Source organism: Bos taurus, chromosome X (genome assembly GCF_002263795.3).
Source record: "Bos taurus isolate L1 Dominette 01449 registration number 42190680 breed Hereford chromosome X, ARS-UCD2.0, whole genome shotgun sequence".
NCBI lineage: Eukaryota > Metazoa > Chordata > Mammalia > Artiodactyla > Bovidae > Bos > Bos taurus.
In genome coordinates, this window is record NC_037357.1 from 80,009,053 (window position 1) to 80,028,323 (window position 19,271).

The 19,271-nt window shown below is 51.1% G+C and overlaps 2 protein-coding genes and 1 long non-coding RNA gene across 14 annotated transcripts in view; 1 reads left to right on the forward strand and 2 right to left on the reverse strand.

The window, feature by feature from the left end:
• The first annotated feature begins 1,027 nt into the window (after positions 1 to 1,027).
• LOC101904691 (uncharacterized) lies at positions 1,028 to 14,581 on the forward strand. 2 transcript variants are annotated; one of them, XR_816951.4, is made up of 4 exons: positions 1,028 to 1,693; positions 8,904 to 9,133; positions 10,352 to 10,417; positions 14,491 to 14,581. It is a non-coding gene; the product is annotated as an uncharacterized lncRNA (long non-coding RNA). The 2 variants fall into 2 exon arrangements; XR_816950.4 differs by lacking the exon at positions 10,352 to 10,417 and having other exon boundaries at positions 14,491 to 14,579.
• Positions 2,647 to 12,082, reverse strand: GDPD2 (glycerophosphodiester phosphodiesterase domain containing 2). Of its 6 annotated transcripts, none has more exons than XM_005228009.5 (17): positions 12,023 to 12,082; positions 11,064 to 11,097; positions 10,312 to 10,425; positions 9,926 to 10,029; positions 9,577 to 9,670; positions 9,350 to 9,409; positions 9,021 to 9,119; positions 8,751 to 8,844; positions 8,458 to 8,603; positions 8,260 to 8,342; positions 8,001 to 8,151; positions 5,899 to 6,120; positions 5,546 to 5,694; positions 3,880 to 4,027; positions 3,639 to 3,721; positions 3,369 to 3,397; positions 2,647 to 3,281 (listed from the first exon to the last, which is right to left on the reverse strand). In XM_005228009.5, exons 3-17 carry the CDS (start codon positions 10,414 to 10,416, stop codon positions 3,229 to 3,231), a joined length of 1,620 nt encoding a protein of 539 aa, XP_005228066.1. In that variant the 5' UTR covers positions 10,417 to 10,425; positions 11,064 to 11,097; positions 12,023 to 12,082; the 3' UTR covers positions 2,647 to 3,228. The 6 variants fall into 6 exon arrangements, with proteins under 6 accessions (XP_005228066.1, XP_059739359.1, XP_005228064.1 ...); XM_059883376.1 differs by having other exon boundaries at positions 9,971 to 10,029; positions 10,312 to 10,629; XM_005228007.5 differs by having other exon boundaries at positions 10,312 to 10,629.
• The window catches only part of KIF4A (kinesin family member 4A), a 130,190-nt gene continuing 125,028 nt past the window's right edge, over positions 14,110 to 19,271 (reverse strand). For 5 of the 6 annotated variants that reach the window (XM_024988141.2, XM_005228029.5, XM_024988138.2 and 2 more), the window contains 3 exons: positions 16,854 to 16,970; positions 15,047 to 15,169; positions 14,110 to 14,794 (listed from right to left, as the gene is read on the reverse strand). In XM_024988141.2, coding sequence (XP_024843909.1) covers positions 14,591 to 14,794; positions 15,047 to 15,169; positions 16,854 to 16,970 — 444 coding nt within the window. In that variant the 3' untranslated portion in view covers positions 14,110 to 14,590. The remainder of the gene's footprint in view (positions 14,795 to 15,046; positions 15,170 to 16,853; positions 16,971 to 19,271) is intronic. The other variant, NM_001206105.1, reaches the window with a different exon arrangement.

The window sequence follows — 19,271 nt, forward strand, 5'->3', positions numbered from 1 at the left end:
CCCCAATGAATGGATTAGGAAAATCCTACTTCCACCCATTAAGATAAAAAGGTCCTATAGGAGTTTCTCAGTGGCTTTCCTCAATTAGATTTCTCTATGGAGTAGAGCGGAGAAGGCAATGGCACCCCACTCCAGTAATCTTGCCTGGAAAATCCCATGGACGGAGGAGCCTGGTAGGCTGCAGTCCATGGGATCGCGAAGAGTCAGACACGACTGAGCAACTTCACTTTCACTTTTCACTTTCATGCATTGGAGAAGGAAATGGCAACCTACTCCAGTATTCTTGGCTGGAGAATCCCAGGGACAGAGGAGCCTAGTGGGCTGCTGTCTATGGGGTCACACAGAGTTGGACACGACTGAAGCAACTTAGCAGCAGCAGCAGCAGCAGCATGGAGTAGAGAGAGATCCTGAGATATGGTGACACCTGTGAGCAGGCACAGAGCACAACAAGAGGGAAAGAAACAAAAAGAACGGGAGAGTGGTAACAGAATTTGACAGCTTGCTGGTCCTGTGTCTGGTTTGGAGCTACCAAATTCTGTCAGCTCTGTGCTCTCTCTGTTAGGACCATGCTATAGTATCCCATCATCATGAGGGCCTCTGGGAAACAAATCCACAGCTATCACTCCTAGTAACCTAGCATTCTGGCCCAGGAGTAGGTCCAAGCAGGCCAAAGCTGTGGGCACAATAATCCCTGCACTTGGAAGTCATCTGTTCACTCAGTGCAGCAGGAGCTTCACTGTGGCAGAGCCCCAAGCCATGGCAAACTTAGGAGAGAGCTGTGCCCCGAGTTTTGTCAGGGGCTTTTCCTCAAGAGTTCCGAGGTAGAGATACCAGGCTGAGGTACTGGCAGCCAGAGAAGTCCTAGTCCAGCCACTACCCTAGTCCACAACAATTCCAGAGAATCCAAGGGAGGGCTCCTTACTCCCGGTGCTTCTAAACTGAACTGGGTCGGGGCTGTGCCTCAGCTCTATTAATAGCCCCCTAGCCCAGCCTGTTAGCCTCAAACCCTAGTGCCAGAAGCTATGAGTCAGCAGCTAAAAATAAAGAGAGCAACTGCATTGGAACCCCAACGAGCAGCTCCCCTTGGCCCTCCACCCGCAAGTTTTTGTCAGTCTCAGTCTCCAGTTCAGGACCCTATAGAAGAGTCTAATCCTGCTGGGAAGAGAGGAAGCATGGGCAGTGTCAGGCACAGGGCTGAGTACTCAAGGCTAGAGGCTTGGGGCAAGGGCTATGGGGCATTCCTGCCGGGCCCGGAGTCTAGAATCTGAGGTTAGAGGACTGCAGCTGAGACTGGGAGCTGAGAAGTGGAGGCTGAGGGGTTTGGAGACTCTGCAGGTGGTAAGGGGAGGAAGAGGCTGCGGGGCTGGGCGTCTGGGAGGGGACAGAAAAGTAGGGATGGGGACGGGAGAGGGAGGTCCGAGCTGAGAGGTGAGAGCCCGGCGGTACCTGGGTGCAGGTACCTCGGCGCCCCAGAGCTGAGGCTGGCAGTCGGTCTGAGGGGCGGGATCCGGAACGGGGAAAACTACGGAATTGCAGCTTGAAAAGGTAGTGTGTGGAAGAGGAGGTCCCAGGCGGCGTGGACCCCCGAGAAGACGGACCAGGCAGCTGCCGCGGCGTGGGCTACTGGGGCTCCTCCGGCCTCCCAGTCGGTCGCACGCCGGTGCCCCCGCCCATCGCGCCAGCTGCAGGCCAGGTATGTTGACGTGGACGGCGGCCTGTGTCTGTATGTACCTCTGTGTGCATGGCGGGGGCGGGGCGGCGAGAAGGGAAAGCGCAGGGTCCGGGAGGAGAAGGGGGCGGGAACACAAATTCAAACTCACTTCGGTCGACCCATCCCGAGAACGGAAGTGGCCAGGGCCATCCTGGGAATTGTAGTTCTCTGGGCTGCCTGCCCTGCCACCAGGGATGGTCTTGTCCCTAGGTGCCAGTGCCACCCCTGGTCCCAGGGAGAGGAATAATTGAGAACCGAACCTCCTAACCTCGTCAGACCCTTAGTTCGATTTCCCTTCGTGTAGAGAAATGAACCGGGGCGTGGAGAAACGAACCGGGGCGAATGTAGGTGCGGTGGGGGACTAAAGAGGTAGCCAGAGCCCTCTCCTGTCCTTGTGTTTTCCTTAGCCCCTCCCCCACTTCTATCAGTCACATTATCGTAGGCCAGCTCCGCGCCGGTCATGTAAATTGTTTAGTCCAGGGACTCACAAGCAGCAAACACACTGGGGAACTCGCTCCTCGGGGGGAAGGTGGGTCGGGCAACCAGACCCTAAGCACAACCCGGAGAAGCAAGAACTTGTGGAAATCGGATCATGCCCTTGGGGTCCGGAGTCAAGAACACAGGTCCCCAACGGGCACGAGAAACAGGTGGCATCCAGATAATACTTCACAGGTGACGACGGGCGCGGCCCTCCTTTTGGGGCAGGTGACCACAAGGTGGAGCTCCAGCGCAACACTGCACAGCGCGCTTGGGCCACCGGGAATGTCCCCTGTGGCGGTGGTGCTCCTGCTGACCATTTGCAGCCCTTCATTGCCCCAGGTAGTCCACTTGCCACCGCCAACCCTCGATTCTCCTCATGATGACCCCTCAGTGTCATGTCACATACAACTCGAGATGCAAGGTGCATCCTCCACCCAGCGCCAGCACCGAAAAGGTTAGACTGTGCCAAAGGGGCATTAAATTCATTGAATAACAGATTAACCGACAAGAGTCAAGAACCAGTGTGTCTTGAAAAAAAGACTGTGCACAAGAAAAAGCCACTTGCAGGCACAGAATTACATGGCTAGATGGGTTCTTTAGCCCCTAGTCTCTAGGCAGGAAATCAGATAAATTGCATATGTCAAGAGAGACAGTGAATGGAGCCAGGTCGACGTCTCCATCATCTTACAGTTCTCTGGGAAAGGCCGTTTTGTCATCTCCTTCAGTCACAGTTCTGAGCTGTCCCATACCTGATACCCTGTGCCTTGTACACAAGAATACCTGCGCGTAGATCTGAAACATTCTCTTGGGAATCTCTTTGTCTCTTCCTCTGTTAAGTTTCATTTGGGGACAAACTTCTTGTGACTTGGTCTTTCTGACCACCTCAGGTCAAAATCCCAAGGGGGACACCTCCTGCTGGCAAAGTTCACCCCACGCCAGCCCCAGCAACGTTCCACCTCAGCCACCCTCTCTTCCTTGCTGTTGGCCAATGCAGACAGGCCTCTGATTTTGGCTGGTGGGGGGCTAAGACAGGGCATTCACTCCCTTATGAAATTGTTGATCCTGGTCAGCAGCACTGCTGTTTCTAGCCCTGGAGAGGTAAGAGGGAACACATAGGGAGTGAGTAAGGGGAAGGCTAGAGGAGGAGAAAAATGAGGTAAGGGGAAACAGCTCTTACCAGTTCTCTGTCTCTCCTTAGCACACCTCCTATGGGGAGAAAAGCTTCGCATTGTGAGTTCAGCCAGCGTCAAGCAGAACCTTTTGACCCTGAGTTCCCCCTAACTGACTTTCCCAGGTTCAAGCCAATTAGACGTATAAAGGAAGGGTTTAAGAATCTCCAAGGGTCCAAACCCCAAGCCCTAGGCAGCATCAATGAGTCTGAATATGCCCCATCACCAGGACCCTAGGGAGAATGAAGACCCAGAAAGCTGAGGCGCAAAGGACTCACTGTTGTAGGAGGAAAGTCCACAAAAGCAGCAGGAGGGAGACACAATTGGTAATGATCCATATTATCAGGTAGGTTCGAGCGGGCTGTGAGAAAAGAAAAAGGTCCCTGTCAGTGGCCAGAGCCACCCATATACAGATCCAGGGGGTGTATAGGGGGAAATAAGTAAGGAAGAGGGGAACAGGGTTAAGGAGAAGCAGGGATAGGAAAAGAGGAGGAGGGGTGACAGTCCCTGAGCTCTTACAATAAGCCAGACAGGGTAGCGCATCTGCTGCAGCAGCTGGCAGTCGTTGGTGGTGACTGAATCCACCCCTGCACACCAGAGTAGGGAGAAGAGCCAGGGCTTGTTCACTACAAATAGGTTCACCGAGACATTATCATGGTGCAGTGCCCTGTGCAGGCGGGGAAGAAATAGGGAACATTCAGAACCTCGAGGCTCCAGGCACAGGAGGGAAACAGCCCCTCTCCGTGTTTGAATCCACAGTGTCCCTGCTCCAGAGCCATCACTTCTGCCTTTGGATAGCAGACCCCTACCTGCTCTGTCTCCCAGTGGATTTCACCCATGGGTCCTAGTTTTGCTGCCTGGGGTCACACAAATGTGTCTCTCCTCTTTGTCCCATGCCATCCCTTAAGAGGTCTGAGGGACAGTGTGACCACATTCCCCTGAGTCGTCTTTTCTCCAGGCCCAACCACCCCAGTTGCTTCAATCAGGGACCTGGGTTATCGTTCCTTTCACCATACAAACCTCTCTAATCTGATCTTACTCCCATTTACCAATGTTCCTTTTGAAGTATGGAGCCTGCATCTGAACGTGATAGCCTGGGTGGGCTGGGACTAGCTTGGAGGAGAGCAAAACTCCTCCTGCCTTCTGGGCGCTACGTCCATGTGAAGGCAGCCCAGGGTCAGGTTAGTTTTTGGCAATGTCAAGTGACTTTGACTCATTCATTGTGCACAGTGTACAATCAAAGTCCTGGTCTTTTGCACACATGTTCCTGCTGATGCCAGTGTCTCCCTCTCTTATTTTTGTGCAATTGAGCTTCCTCTGGACCCTGGGCATGGGTCTTTACATGCATCTCCATTGCATTTTATCTTGGTACTTTTGACCTGGCACCTTAGAATGCTTAGATCTTCTAGGGCCTCCATTTTCCCATCACCTTTTTCATTACCAATTCATGCCTTCTGGAAACATGATCAGCAGTCAATGTTGATCAGGACAAGACTAAGGGGAGTCTTAACCTGATATCCTGTCTCCTCCCATGGTGACAGCTTGGGGAAAGGTCCTTGAAATACTTAATATGATAACTGGGCCATCATTCAGTTCACATTTTTTCCCTATCTAACCACAAGGATATTATAAGAGAGCTTGGTGACTACAGGTTTTGAAGCCTATTATGTTTTCTGGTTGCATCCACTCACATATGGGACTCCCTTGCCTCTCTCCCCTGGATCCACCCTCTCTCTGGTGTAAAATGAAAGCTAAAATCCTGGTGGCCAACAAAGTCCTACCTGGTTTGCTACCCGTTGCTCATGAGGCTGCTGTTCCTGCTGTTCTGCAGCTCTTCCCATTGTCACCTCCTTGTGACTTGTCAGGTCTCAGCCCAGACACCACCTCTTTCACCACTCTTCCTACTGTGACCTTCTCCCCTCTCTCCCAATCTCTACCCCATTCCTAAATTTTTGTCTTCATGTCACTTATCACTCTACAACATGCATATGTTTTGTGCAGTGGTTTATTATCTGTCTCTCCCATGCCCCAAACCTGCAATAAATAGAGCCTGACACACAGTAGGTGTTCAATAAATATGTGTTGTATGAGCAAGTGAATGAATGGCCTTTGCCCTCCCAGCCTTGGCTCTTCTATACCATTAAGCCTCACGTGATCCCCTCGGCTCCTTTCCTCTGGCACTCACTTGATATCCAACAGTGGCAGGTCTTGATAGGGGAGGTTGAGAAACTGGGGACTCTCAGTGCCATGGCCTTCCAGATGTCCGTATATCTGGCGCATCTGGGGGGCTCTTTCTTGGACATAAGCCCGATCTTCATCCGGTAGCCAAAGGACCTGTGGTTCAGGGTAGGTGGGCATGAAACTGGAGAAGGCCTGGGTCTGGAGGTGGCAGCAGGGGCAAAGATGTATGACCACAGATGGGGTATGTGAGCTGGGGCAGGGCCCTGGGGAGGGGGGATGCCTCAACATTATTGTCATGGTCTAGGGAAGGCAGGGGAGAGGGGCAAGAGGGGGCACTTGGGGTCCTGACAATATCACCATGGCTTGGGGCACTCCTGAACTCAGCACAGTCTCCAATGTCTGGTTGACAAAACTGTCATGATATGTGTGGTTTTCTGGGGGGCAGCGCAGGTCAAATATGATAGAAAGGTTGAGGCCTTCAGCTTCCTTCAGTATCTCTTCCAAGGATGGCACTGTTTGACTCTCAGCATCTTCTTGATCATGGCCTGACAGTTGCTTAGCCCCCCAGAAAGGTTGCCTCTATAAGAAGAAGAAAATTATTTCAAGACCAGAAGAAGCCTCCAGGCTGTGCCGCCATCCTCATTATCTTTACTCGTTTCCCCCACTTGGTGAACAGCTTTGGCCCTCTGTTGAGTCAGGGTTTTTCCTTTTTCCAAACTGTGGCCTTTTCTAGACCCTCTGACATCTTACTCTGACCCCAACCTCCTACCCTCCAGGTTTCCTAACTTCCTCACTCTCACTACACTTTCTCTTGGTCTCATGGAGACCTCTGGGATCTTGACCCCTTGGTTTCCTCCCAGTCCATCAGCCCCTTTCTAGCCACACCTACATCCCCTACCCATGGTCCATCCTCAGCTTAAACTACTTTTCAACAACCCCCTCAACTCCTTTCCTGCCCCATGTGCCCCACAAATCCTAAACTCTGACTGAATTCTACAGTTGTCTACCTCCTCCAGCCACTGGAATTGGGGGGCAGAGAATATCATGTGGGCTGTTGGCCCTGTGGTCCTGTTTTGTGTTCTCTGTGCCACTTAGCCATCCTTTTACTTGCTCTTGATTTGCTCCCTCTCCCATTCCTCCTGTTGGCTATTCCAAACCTCTGCCACTCTCTTTTCCTCCGCTTGAAATCAACAAATGACCTTGCCTCGTGATCACTGACATGGAAAAAGTGAACTATCAACACATTAAATATTTACTATGTGCTAGGCCATTGGAGAAGGAAATGGCAACCCACTCCAGTGTTCTTGTCTGGAGAATCCCAGGGATGGGGGAGCCTGGTGGGCTGCTGTCTATGGGGTTGCACAGAGTTGGACACGACTGAAGCGACTTAGCAGCAGCAGCAGGCAGTATTAGAAGTGCTTTATGTGTATTAATTTATTTAGTCCTCCTGACAATCCTACGAGGTAAGTACTGTTGTTACTCCCATTTTATAGATGAGGAAAATGAAGAACAGAGACCCTAAAGAATGTTGCCCAGGCTCACACAGCCAGGAAGTGGTTAAGCCATGATTCAAACTCAGACATCCCTTACTCTTAGGCAATCAGATGTGTCTTCATCACTCAGAATACGTACCCAGCTGAAGGGTTGGATTACGGGAGATTTTTCAATTTTAGGTTGTTTCTCTGATGTTTTACTTTCTTTTTTTTAAACAAGGAACTTGTATTACTTTGGTAATCAAGAAAAGGGGAGTTAAACAAATTAAGTATCCTTTGAAATATTTTCCATCATCTGCAGGATTGAAGTCCATACTTCCTGGCCTGGCATTCAAAGCCCACCAGAGACCAAGACTCTGCTCCCCCAGGCCCCAGCCAGCCTCAGCTCCCATGACTCCCATGCATCTTTATCTCCCACTTCCACTGAGCCACTTTTTCATTGTCTTGTGTTTTTTTTTTTTTCCCACACCGCACAGCTTGGGGGATCTTAGTTCTCCAACCAGGAATTGAACCCAAGCCCAAGGTAGTGAAAGTGCTGAGTCCTAACCACTGAACTGCCAGAAAATTTCTACTGAGCCACTCTTCATTCCCTGAAAACACTTCTTCATATTTCTGGGCTTTACCCACATTCTTCCCTCTAACCAGAATTCTCGTTCCCTGCCTTGCCCATCTTAAAAACTACCCTCACTTCATATGCTGCTCAGGCATCCTCTCCTGTGAACCCACTCTTGATCCTCTCCCACACTGCCCCTGCCCAACAGTGACCTCTCTCTCCTCTCTACCCAGTGCAGACCTTGTTCTCACTTGAGGTTTCCTATTCTGATAGCATTACTAGGAAGGAATGACCTGAGGGCAGAGACTGCATACCTATTGCCCAGTACAGGGCTCAGCAGATGGTTATCAATGAATGAACTCTGCCCAGAGTGCCCCTGTACGTGGCTGTCTCTTGCAGAAGGCTGTCCTCACCTGAAGGAACCAGGCCCCAGCATTGAGCCTCTTCAGTTCAGCCCAGGAGAAGTCACTGCTGTGGCTGTTGACTCGGTCTGGGAACACAGAGGCCACATCTGTGGTCCTGGTCAGGCGCTCATCATGCATGAGAAAGGGGATCCCATCAGAGCTGAAGGCACAAGGGGAGTCAGAGGACCAGGCTCCAGGGCTGGTCATCACTTCTGGAGCTCCCCTGCTGTGTCATTTGGGTGGGGGAAGGGGCCCCAGCTGCCCTCACCTGACCATCACGTCGGTCTCAAACACAATAGCTCCACATTCAGCTGTCTTCCGCAGGGACATCAGGGTGTTCTCGGGGGCCAGCTGGGAAAGGCGAGGGAGCAGGGAAGGGTGGGAGCCTGGGAACCCACAGGCCTGGCCGCAGCAGCCTGGAGAAGCAGACCTTCCCCACCCAGCCAGCATTCTGCCCCACACTCACCATGGGGGCCCCTCGGTGTCCTATCAACTTAGGCTTGTGTGGTAGGTCTTTGGGTTCCATGATACAGGCTGAGGAGATGAATAGGGGCGCCAGGTAGATGCCCAGGGTGGCTCCAAAATACAGGAGCAGTAGCAGGATCTTGGGACCTGTGGGGAGTGGGGAACAGGCCATGAAGAAAGGGCAGTGGTGGGCCCTCGGGGCAGAAAACAGCACAGGTATAGGAAATGGAGCAGCAGGAGGCAGAAGCACTGGTGGGCATTAAAGGGACTGGAGGCTGGGGGTGGAGTTGGCACCTCTTCGATGGATATGGTAGAAGGTATCAGCCACAGGCCAGGCCAGGAGGGTGATGCCAGCAGCTGCTCCAATGTGAAGGAATGGGGCTGTGGCCTGTGGACAAGAGCTGGTAAGGTCTTAGAACCTTAGAACCTCTCCTCTTCTTGTCCTAGGAGCTGACTTTTGAAGTTGAGGGCTTCCTGCAGTTTTGGGGCACCAGGGAGCACGCTGTGTCCTGGGGTTGGCCACAGGCGAAGGTTCCCCCCAAGCACTGGATATCAGCCACTCACCTGCAGTGACAGACGTAAGCTATGCCACTCCTCCTGCCATTGGACCTCCAGTCCCACAAGGCCAGCAGCCACAAGAAATATGATGAGGAGCAGCAGCACCTGGGGAACCAGGGGTGAGGGGCACGTTTGTGTCAACTTGGGCTGCCTAGGCTGCCCCTCACTCTATGAAAACAGGAGCATTCCCTTCTCCTGGCTCATCCACTGTCCTCCTTTCATTCAACATATATTTACTGGGTTTTGGGTCCTGGGCTTGTGCCCAGGAAGAGAAGAGCCGGCTAAGCACCGGGCCCAGTGTGCCCCTCTCCCGCTTGCGCCCATCCCCACTCTACCTTGTGCACGGTGTGCAGACACAGAGGCTGGCCATAGAGCCACAGGAGCAGGGCCAGGAGCTGGGGGCAGAGGTGGTTGGAGTCATGATGTGCCAAGAGGGGTCACTGAGTGAGTTTCCTAGGCTGACCCCTCCCTCTACCCTCCCCTCAGTGGCCAGGATGCGAGCGACAGCGTAGAGCTGCGAGGAAGGGAGGGCTAAGATTAGGCCAGTTGTCCCTGCACCCACCAAGAGCAGGGATGCGTATGTGACCAGTAGAGAGATGACCAGCAGGAATGCCGGGGACCAGTCCATCCAGTGCCCCCAGCGCTGGAATAGGAATCTGTGGGAGGGGAGAGGGAGGTGTCCGAGTGGGAGAAGGGTGGTAATAGTGGCCCGAGGGGAGTTGGGCTGGGTGGATCCAGGACCAAGGCTAGAAGGGAGTGAAGGGAAGCCCTTCACGGGGTCAGGGGCTCCAAGGTCTGGGGAGACTTCATGGACGGGTTTTCAAAGAGGCAAAGTAGGGGCTGAGCACCCAGGGGTCCCAGGGTGGGGAGTAGATGGACATGTCTGCTGAGGAAGGGGATCCATGACACACTCATTGAAGTTGTGCAGGTCATTGAGAAGGATGAGCACGACGTACAGCCAGCCCAGGGAGAGGAGGAAGGTGAGGAAGAGCAGGCCAAACCAGACGCATTCGCACTGCAGAGGGGCAAGAGAGAAGCTCACAGCGGCTCACATCCCCACTTCGGCTCAGAGTCCCCAGGGGATGGCAGCTCAAGGGGGCTTCCTGCAAGGCGTGGGGCTGCTGTGCTTTGCAGGCAGTTCTTTCCATATTTGAAGAGATTTTCCTCCTGGGGAGAGAAAATCCCTTCCCCATCCCTGCCTCTCCACTGTCTCTGAGCACACCTGGATATCTTTCTCCCTCCAAGTGGTCCCCGCCTTGGACTTCCACCCCTACCCACCCCCCAATCCGTACTTCACCTTGTTGGTTTGCATCCTATCCCTGGGGCATTTCTTCCAGTGGCAGCTGTACAGGCAGTGGAAGCAGCGGGCCCAGACAGAGCAGCAGCCAGGGGATTCGGCCATGGTAAGGGCCTGGGGGGAGGGACGCTTGGCTCACAGAGACCCTGGCAGAAGGCAGATCCCAGCCTCCCTCCCAGTGAGGAGCCCAGTGGGGGAGGAGCGGAGGTCTGGGCCACTGCTCAGCAACGGAGGTTACAGGGCAGGCTCCAAGTGCCAGATTGGAGGAGGAGATGAGCAAAGGGGACAGTTTCCGGGGTCTTCCTTTCAACAGAACACCTGGAAAGTCAGTGAAAAACTCAGGAGATCTAGCCTCTAGGTGGATACACACCCACTCTGTCCAACTCCTCCCCTTTTAACAGCATCCCTATCTGGGGATGGAGTGCTTGCCTCGGGTGGGGACTCAGGAAAAACTGCCTGGGGTGGGGCATACAGGGTTTAGCAAGCTGAAGAAAATCTGGCCAAGCTTCAGGCAGCCCCATGGTGTGGCTTCCACCACAGAAACCAGGAAAAACCTGAAGCAGAGACACCAGTCCTGGCCTGGGACCCAGGGAGGCCTGGCTAGTGGCTAGTTGGTCAGTTGCTGTGGATACAGATTGGAGACATCACAAAGCCCTGAACTGAAAGATTCTATTTCTGCCTTCCGGAGGGCAGGGGGCACCAGTAGCATGGGGAAGTCTTGAGGAGTACGAGTTGCCTGGGTCACTCCTTACCTCCTGAAGGAACTTTTTTCCTGCCAGCACACACCTGGAAAATCGAAGCCCTTTTGCCCCAGTCCTGTCCCTTCCTGCCCAGTCATCCCACAACCCCAGCCAGGAACCAAGTCGCCGCCTTTCCCCTTTCAGGGGCCCCACCCTCTGAGGTCACTTTGGTGAAAGTACAACAGATACAGGGCAAAGGTGTGCATGGGAGTGTGTGGTTGTCTTGGGGCAGGGGATCTCTGGACCTTGTGCTTTGGGGTCAAGCTGAGACCAAACTGGCTTACTGATCTCCACACAAGGCTGGACATGTGATTGTGAGTCTACATGAGAAGGTGTGGGGTTTGTGTCAGCATTTGCATGTGCACTAGTGGCTGGTAGTGAAATGGGTTTCTAGGTGACTTGGAATATGTAACGGTGCCCCTCGATACACCCAAAGTGTGTGTGGTCTGGGCTCCCCTGAGGCTGTGGAGTCTTAGGGGTGCACAGTGGCCGGGGCCCTGGAAGGAGTGAGGATATGGCTGCTCCTGAAGCAGCCCTTCTCACCCTCTGCTTGCCTTTGGAAAGGAGAGTTGGGGAAGGGCTTGGAAGTTAGGGGATTGGAGCTGAGGGAGGGCCTGAGGGGAGGAAACCTCTCCCCTCCCTGACACCCCTCTAAGGAAAAAGCCCACCCAAAGGGAGGTCCCCTGCCTCTTCCCATGGTGGGACCACCAAGTGCTAGGAGCCTGCCTCGGGCTCCATCTGTACCGCAGGTCCTGCCCCTGCACCCCAATCACTGCCTTCCAGGGTCCCGTTTCCCTCCAGGAGCTGTAGGATGGGGCCAGGAGCTGAGCAGTCAGAAAACTCCAGTCAGGGATGCTGACCAGGGGTGCTGCTCAATCCCTGGGCCCACTGCCTGCCAGCAGGAGCCGGTCTCCTCCCCGCCACTCCCGCCACTCCCGCCTGTGGCCCCAAGCCTTCCCAAGCCCTCACACCTTTTCTCAGCAGCAGCTCCGCTCTGTGCTCTGCACTGCTTCCCAGCTTCTCTCCGAGTTGTCTGCCTCCTCCCTCTTCCAGTCCTTGGCTCAGCCCCACCAGTCAAACAGGTGGCACTGTTGCCACCTACCGGAGGCTGTGTGGGTCCTCTCCCAAGGCCTGCAGCTGCTCTGTGGCCTGTGGTGTCTGTGCCCCGTTGGTGGGAAGATGGGAAGCAGGAAGGGGGAGGGTGAGCAGATCTGCTTCTTTACTCGCTGCTGCTGCTGCCGCCGGTCAGGGGGCTTGGGGTGAGGAATTCCTTTGTGCAGCTTTCCCCATCCCTCTGTCCCTCCTCCTGTTCTCCTCTCAGTCAGTGCTTGGGCTTTGTCCTGGCTCAGGGAAGCGAGGGCTGAGGGCACGGGTGGGTGGGAAGCTAGGGGGAGGTGACCACACAACTTTGAAACTTGGCAGTAAGGAGCAGGGGCCCAGTCAGTCCCCTGGAAAAGGGTGTGTATGTGTGTGAGGAAGTCTAGCATTCAGTCTCAAGCTCCCTGGGAGGAGAGCTTTAATTCATCAGCCTCCCCTTCCCTCTTGGGATCCACGTCTGCAAGGTGGTGCATCTAGAAGAGTTGCAAGCCACTTCCTGTTTCACCCTGTTTCTGGACCAGGGGTTTCTGGGGACCTAGTGGGGCCTGAGTGATACTAGCAGCCCTTCTCTTCCACCCATCAGCCCAGAAAGGATATGCTCATTTAAGATGTGCTGAGATTTGCATCATTCCAGCTGCCTTGACCCCAAGGCATCTACAGTCTCTTTCCAAGAATCACTCAAACAGTGTATAATGTTAGGGTCACCGGCTTTTGGAAGGTGAACACATACAAAGGATGCTGTCACCACACCATCAGCAGGAGAGGGATGGTGGGCAGGTTGTAGAGTCAGCTTAGCCCTAAAGAATGGGCCTCTGGGTGGGCTGGGGACTAGGGGCTGGTTTTGACTGACCTTCTCTCTCTACCTTTTAGTTTTTTTACTTTACCAAAAGTGTTGGTGGGAAAGAATGCCTTCTCTGGGAATAAGCTTACCCCTCCCCCCCAAACTCACTAGATTTGAAAACAGTGAGATGACTGGCTCTCTTATGCCAAGAGCTGGCCCCCCTCCTTCTCTGCCTTTCCATTGTATCCAGAGGCTCCAGTTGGCAATGGCAAAGGCTCCCTTGCTCCCTCCGCATTAAAATGCAAAGAGAAGCAGGGCCGCTTGCTGGCAGGAGGCCAGCAAAGGCTGCAGGGTCACCTCGCTCTAGGCAGGTTGTCCTTCAGTTTCTTCTACTTGGACTCGGTTGGATTCTGGAGGAGTCTTGGCTTTCATGTGCCGAATTCTGGGAGCTTTTTTGGGGGGAGTGGGGGCTGGGATTCAGAATGCATGGATACAAAGGCCCTAGGACCAGGGCCTTAAGCAAAGATAGAGAGCCCTGATGCAGCAAGAGGAGTCAGTCACGCCCCTCCTCTTCCCTTTCAGAGGAGAAAGCAGGCAGCAAGTGGGGTGCTGTCCGGGGGCTGGGCAGCAGTAACATCCCACATCCCAATGCCAGGTCAGACTGCGGGGCATTAGTTAACGGCCACCACTGTCGTTCTTGGGTCATGTAAGTTTTGGTGTCACATCTGGTTACAAGTCATAGCTCTATTACTAACTCTGTGACCAGTGAAGTGACAGCTTCTTTGTATCTATCTCCTCATGTGCAAAATGAGATCTATTTACCTTGAACGTTTTTGTGAGGAGTGGATAAAATTGTGGCAAGCACGAGATGCTTAGTAAATTTGCTTAGTAAATTTAGTAAATGTGGTTCCTTCCCTCGAAATCTGAAGGTCAAGCAGGCTCTCCAGTGAAGCTCAGGTCACTGGCCTTGCTAGCATTATTCTAACTTCCTGAGATAACAGCAACATGAAGAAACATGGCTTGCTGCTCCACATACCCCTTGGGGAAAGAGTGCTGCTACAAGGCGGTGAGGTTTGGGCACTTGCACCAGCTTCCTTAATAGAATTCCCAGGGGTGGAGGAACATGGGTTGAAATTGTATTTCTCCCTCTGGCACAGAAGAATCCTTCCAAACAGCAGATGGACTAAGATTTATTTATTTACTTAACATTAACATTTAAAAAGATTTCATTTACCTCCCAGCAACATGAAAGACAACTAAGGGTGCTGTTAAAACATTGAAATCCAGAGACAGGAAAGATTCCCAACCCCATTCTGGAGGTGGCGTGAAGGATCTGTGCCAGGCCTCCAACACAGAGCAGGCTCTGCCATTAAGCTGAGACAACCTCGAGATAAGACAGCCTCAGCCTCGTTCCTGATGAGTCACCAGGAAGGTCTCTGAAGAGAGTTCGTTCTCTCTTCAGCAGGTAGCTCAGCACCCTTCTGGAGAGGAGAGTAGTAGTCTGGGGCTGGGGGTGCTGGACACTCTTTTTCAGTAATGTGTTGTTCCTTTGTTCCACAGCAAGGAGTCCAAAATCAACAGGAGTCATTACAAAACCCCTCTGGCTGCAACCTGAATGCATCACCCAGGCCAGACGAGGGCAGAGATGATGAATCCAGCTTCAGTGGGCCTCTTCTTCAATGGGGGAACAGCCAGAGAAGAAGCTGGTATTGCTGGCCAGGGCTCGTTTCTTTTTCTTCCCCGGAGCTTTATTTCCTTGGGTTTCTGTTGCTACATCTTTCGACTCTGAGAGGCCAAGGGAGGAGGCAGCTGGAGCCGTCTTCTTTAACAGTACCTGCTCCTCGTCACTCATCTCTTTCAGGATCTAGGAAGGACAGAGATAGCTGTGACTAGATCTGGGCTGGGTTCAGAGGCTCAGCACAGCCTAGCCACTACAAATCTTAGCACACTCCCACAGGTGACCCCCAAAATTGCTCTGTTGAAGAAAACAGGGTCTAGCCGATGCCCAACTCTCAGCAAGCTTTATTTCCCTTCCCTACCCCACAGCTCTCTGTCAGTGCTAAAGCAGAGATGGACACTGATACATTTGGAAACACCTGGCTTTTAGCCCACCTACCTTGCTGTTGGGAGTGGCACAGACAGGGTTAAAGAAGCTCAATCCTGGGGTCACCTCTGTGGGATCCTCCAGTTTGAAGGAGCCTTCAGAATCCTGAGTCCGCTCAACCGTGCCCAGGCTATCCTGAGAACCAAGCAGACTGGCATGTTAGAAATGTGGCGGATTCATGTTGATGTATGGCAAAACCAATACAATATTGTAAAGTAATTAGCCTCCAATTAAAATAAATAAATTTATATTAAAAAAAAAAAAAGAAATTCAGCTCCTATGGTTACACAGCTGGTCTGCTCCCCTTCAGCCAGTGAGGTACCAGCTCTGAGGGCCTCATCAGACAGTCTAAGCAAGTCTTAGGGTGATCTTGCTGGGGCAGGGCTCACAATGCTCAAAGGAAGCCTCTGAAGGCAAAGGATTGGAGAGGAGAGCACAGGACACATCATGAGGCAAGGTTTAAAACAAGGCTGAGCCTTGGCCATTTCTTCAATTAATCCTCTCCCCTCCACAATCTACAATATCCTTTTTAGCATTTCTACAGAGTGTTGCCTGTATCAGTCTTCCTTTCAGAGAGGAAGCTGAGGCCAAGAAAGAGGAGTTGCTTAGGTAACAAGGCGACTCTGTGGTAGAGCTTGGATTAGATTTATAGCCTGTTGTCATGGAAACTGAAGTGGATTAAAAGTCAGGAAGCCTGAGGTCTAATCTTAGCCGCCATGACCAGCTGTGTAATATCAGGCGAGTCACTGAGGCTTATCTCTAGGCCTTAGTTTCCTTCTCTGTAAAATGGCAGTATTGGACTAGATTAGTGGTTTTACAACTGAAATTCTTAGAGGAAACTTGATAAATAAACAAGAGCAAGCTGCTTTGGCTGGCATGGGGTCAAACTGAGTTGGGCCATACTCCTCTGTCTGGAGCCACTGTAGGACTCTAGAACCTAAACTGAGAAAAGCATGGGAACAGAGAACACTTAAGGTCTTTCTATAATGCTACTTCTACACTTCTTAGCCTGACCTCTAGCTTGCCATTTTAGTTCTCTAATGACTACCTATCCTAGAAGTCTTTTAAATAGAAGACCCAGGGCAAAACTGCAAAATGCATGGTGAACTAGTCTTGCTGGAATTCCTGTGTATTACATGGAGAGCGGTAGGAATGGACTTTTGCTCGTGGGCACAGGTGGGCAGAAGGCAAGGACTGGGATCTGACCTTCCTGGTGCTGCCCGTCTCCTGCACATTTTGTTCACCTGAGTTTGCTATTCCCAGGAGCAGTGTAAGAACAGTTACAGTCAGCTTGGCTCACGAACACTGCTTATCAGGAAGACCAAGTTGCTGTGGGTCTTTTCCTAGAGCCATGGAATAGCTGGTTCCCATGGCAAAGGTCTAAGTAACTAATGTCTCAAGATGTCGGAAGGATTAACTTCTTTCTTGGAAGATGCCACCTCAGCACATGGCCCTTACAATTCCAGCTAAGCCTCCGGACTAGTTTGATCCTGTGTGGCTGTATGCCTGTAAATGCTTGCTTTCTGGTTCCTTGTTCCTGCCTTAGACATTGCACAGAAACTTTATAGCCAAGGCTGGGGGTGAGGAACTGCATATCTGGGAATCTCCTGGGAGGGGCTGTGGCTTCTGGAGGGGTGGTGTGGACAGGCTAGCAGCAAGAAAGGACTGAGAAATGAAATAGCCTTTTCTGGTTCAGGGTGAAGGAGGGTGGGAAGGGCTGAGCAGGAGACTCCAGGTTTCAAGACTGAAGGTGGAAGAAAAGGGCACAGACTGCTGGGAGGTCTGAAGGGATGGTGAGGGGTGACAGCACTGATCCTACCTTGTCTTGCTGACGGTTCCTACACTTTGTGGCGTCACAGCTGCAGTCTGCGCCACAGTCCAATTTTTGCTTCCTGCACCCACACTGCTTGTTCCCACACCAGCCCTTGCAGGAACACTGCAAAACAGGTTTGTAGAAAGAAACATTACTGAGTCAGAAGACTAGGTTTGAAGTACCTTCCCTTCATTCACAAGCCATTCTGGAAAAAGTGAAAACTTCTATCTTTGCAGTCCTCTCTTCTTTAGTAAAACAATGATCATCAAGAACCACCATAGGTTTTTTCTAAGAACAAGTCATGCCACACTTTTGGGATAGTATACTTGAAAGACAGATTGGAGGGGTACCATAATAATGCAGGGCAATTGACAAAGATTTTCATGATGATTTTATGGCCAAAGTGAAGGACCGTGGGCTGGATGGGAGTTAGACAGATTTAATAACTAAGTAGAGTTGCTCAGTATCTTGAGATCTACCCAGCTGTACTTTCATCCAACTCACATTTCTAGTTTGTTTAGTGTTGGCCTTGGCTTTGTCCTCAGCAATTTAATCATTCAACATTTTAATAAATCACTGATAATATGAAATAAAATAATTTACATCTGTATAGCACTTTACAGTTTTCTGAGTACTTTCATATATAGAAATGCAAAATCTCATTTGAGTCTCACAGCCAGTCTACAAGGTAGGCATATTCATCAGTGGTAACAATGACATAAAGCTGGAAGGATGATTAATATGTAAGATAACAGAAACACAATTCAAATATATTTTGACAGGTTAGAATCATGGGCTGGAAGTAGAAAAGTTATAGCAGGGATAAATGTAAGTCTACCATTTAGGTTCCCCCCTAAATCAGCCATATAAATATAATATGGGGGGAAATCTGGCTTAAAAGAAGTTTGTGAAGGGAATTCCCTGGCAGTCCAGTCCTTAGGAGTCTGAGACTTCACTGCTGAGGGCCTGAGGGCTTTGGTTCAATCCCTGGTCAGGGAACTAAGATCCCACAAGCTGCACTCGCAACTGAGCCAAAAGCAAACAAAAGCCCCGAAAACACACACATACACAAAACAAAAAGGTAGTTTGTGCAAAAAAGGTCTAGGGACTTGAGGTGTCAGCAAGCTTCGAGTCAACAGTGTGAAATGGCTGTCAGAAAGTCAGGCAGAAATTTGGAGTTCAGAAATCACAAGAAGTGAAGAAATTTGCTTCAATATACCTGGGTCAGTCAGATCCCATTTGAAATAACATATTCTATTTTAGGGCACCATTATTTTTTTTGGTTAAAAAGTGTAGACAATAAAAAAACCCACTCATGTTCCCAATCCTCAATTTGGCTAGTTGCGGCATGTGGGATTTAGCTCCCCAACCAGGGGTGGAAGCTGTGCCCCTGGCATTGGCAGTGTGGAATCTTAACCACTGGACCACCAGGGAAGTCTCCCCAACCCTTCTTTGATGAGTAAAAAACAGATACAACTGAAGCATCCTGATCCCATTCACCTCCCTCCCTCTCAGGGGCAGTCTCTCGAATTAGATGCTTATTCATGTGTGTATTTTACCACAAATCTGTTGATGCATGTAGCTCCTGTTCCATTCATCTTCATTCTATGGATATGCCACAACTGATCCATACTCATCATAGTGCCATATTTCACCTTTACTAAAAAGGCTACAGTAGTAATAGCTCATATTAACGTGTGTGTGTGTCAAGGCTGTATATTGTCACCCTGCTTATTTAACTTATATGCAGAGTACATCATGAGAAATGCTGGACTGGAAGAAACACAAGCTGGAATCAAGATTGCCGGGAGGAATATCAATAACCTCAGATATGCAGATGACACCACCCTTATGGCAGAAAGTGAAGAGGAACTAAAAAGCCTCTTGATGAAAGTGAAAGTGGAGAGTGAAAAAGTTGGCTTAAAGCTCAACATTCAGAAAACGAAGATCATGGCATCCAGTCCCATCACTTCATGGGAAATAGATGGGGAAACAGTGGAAACCGTGTCAGACTTTATTTTTTGGGGCTCCAAAATCACTGCAGATGGTGACTGCAGCCATGAAATTAAAAGACGCATACTCCTTGGAAGGAAAGTTATGACCAACCTAGATAGCATATTCAAAAGCAGAGATATTACTTTGCCAACAAAGGTCCGTCTAGTCAAGGCTATGGTTTTTCCTGTGGTCATGTATGGATGTGAGAGTTGGACTGTGAAGAAGGCTGAGCACTGAAGAATTGATGCTTTTGAAGTGTGGTGTTGGAGAAGACTCTTGAGAGTCGCTTGGACTGCAAGGAGATCCAACCAGTCCGTTCTGAAGGAGATCAGCCCTGGGATTTCTTTGGAAGGAATGATGCTAAAGCTGAAACTCCAGTACTTTGGCCACCTCATGCGAAGAGTTGACTCATTGGAAAAGACTGTGATG

Bases quoted from the DNA above. Each gene is read 5' to 3' on its own strand.
- GDPD2 (XM_015461648.3), bottom strand. From the start codon at position 10,416: ATGGCCGAATCCCCTGGCTGCTGCTCTGTCTGGGCCCGCTGCTTCCAC. The intron at 9,671-9,925 runs GTGTGTCATGGA...CCCCTCCCACAG, and splicing joins GACCTGCACAACTTCAATGA to ATTCCTATTCCAGCGCTGGG. The intron at 8,152-8,259 runs GTGAGGGCAGCT...TTGTGCCTTCAG, and splicing joins GAGACCGACGTGATGGTCAG to CTCTGATGGGATCCCCTTTC.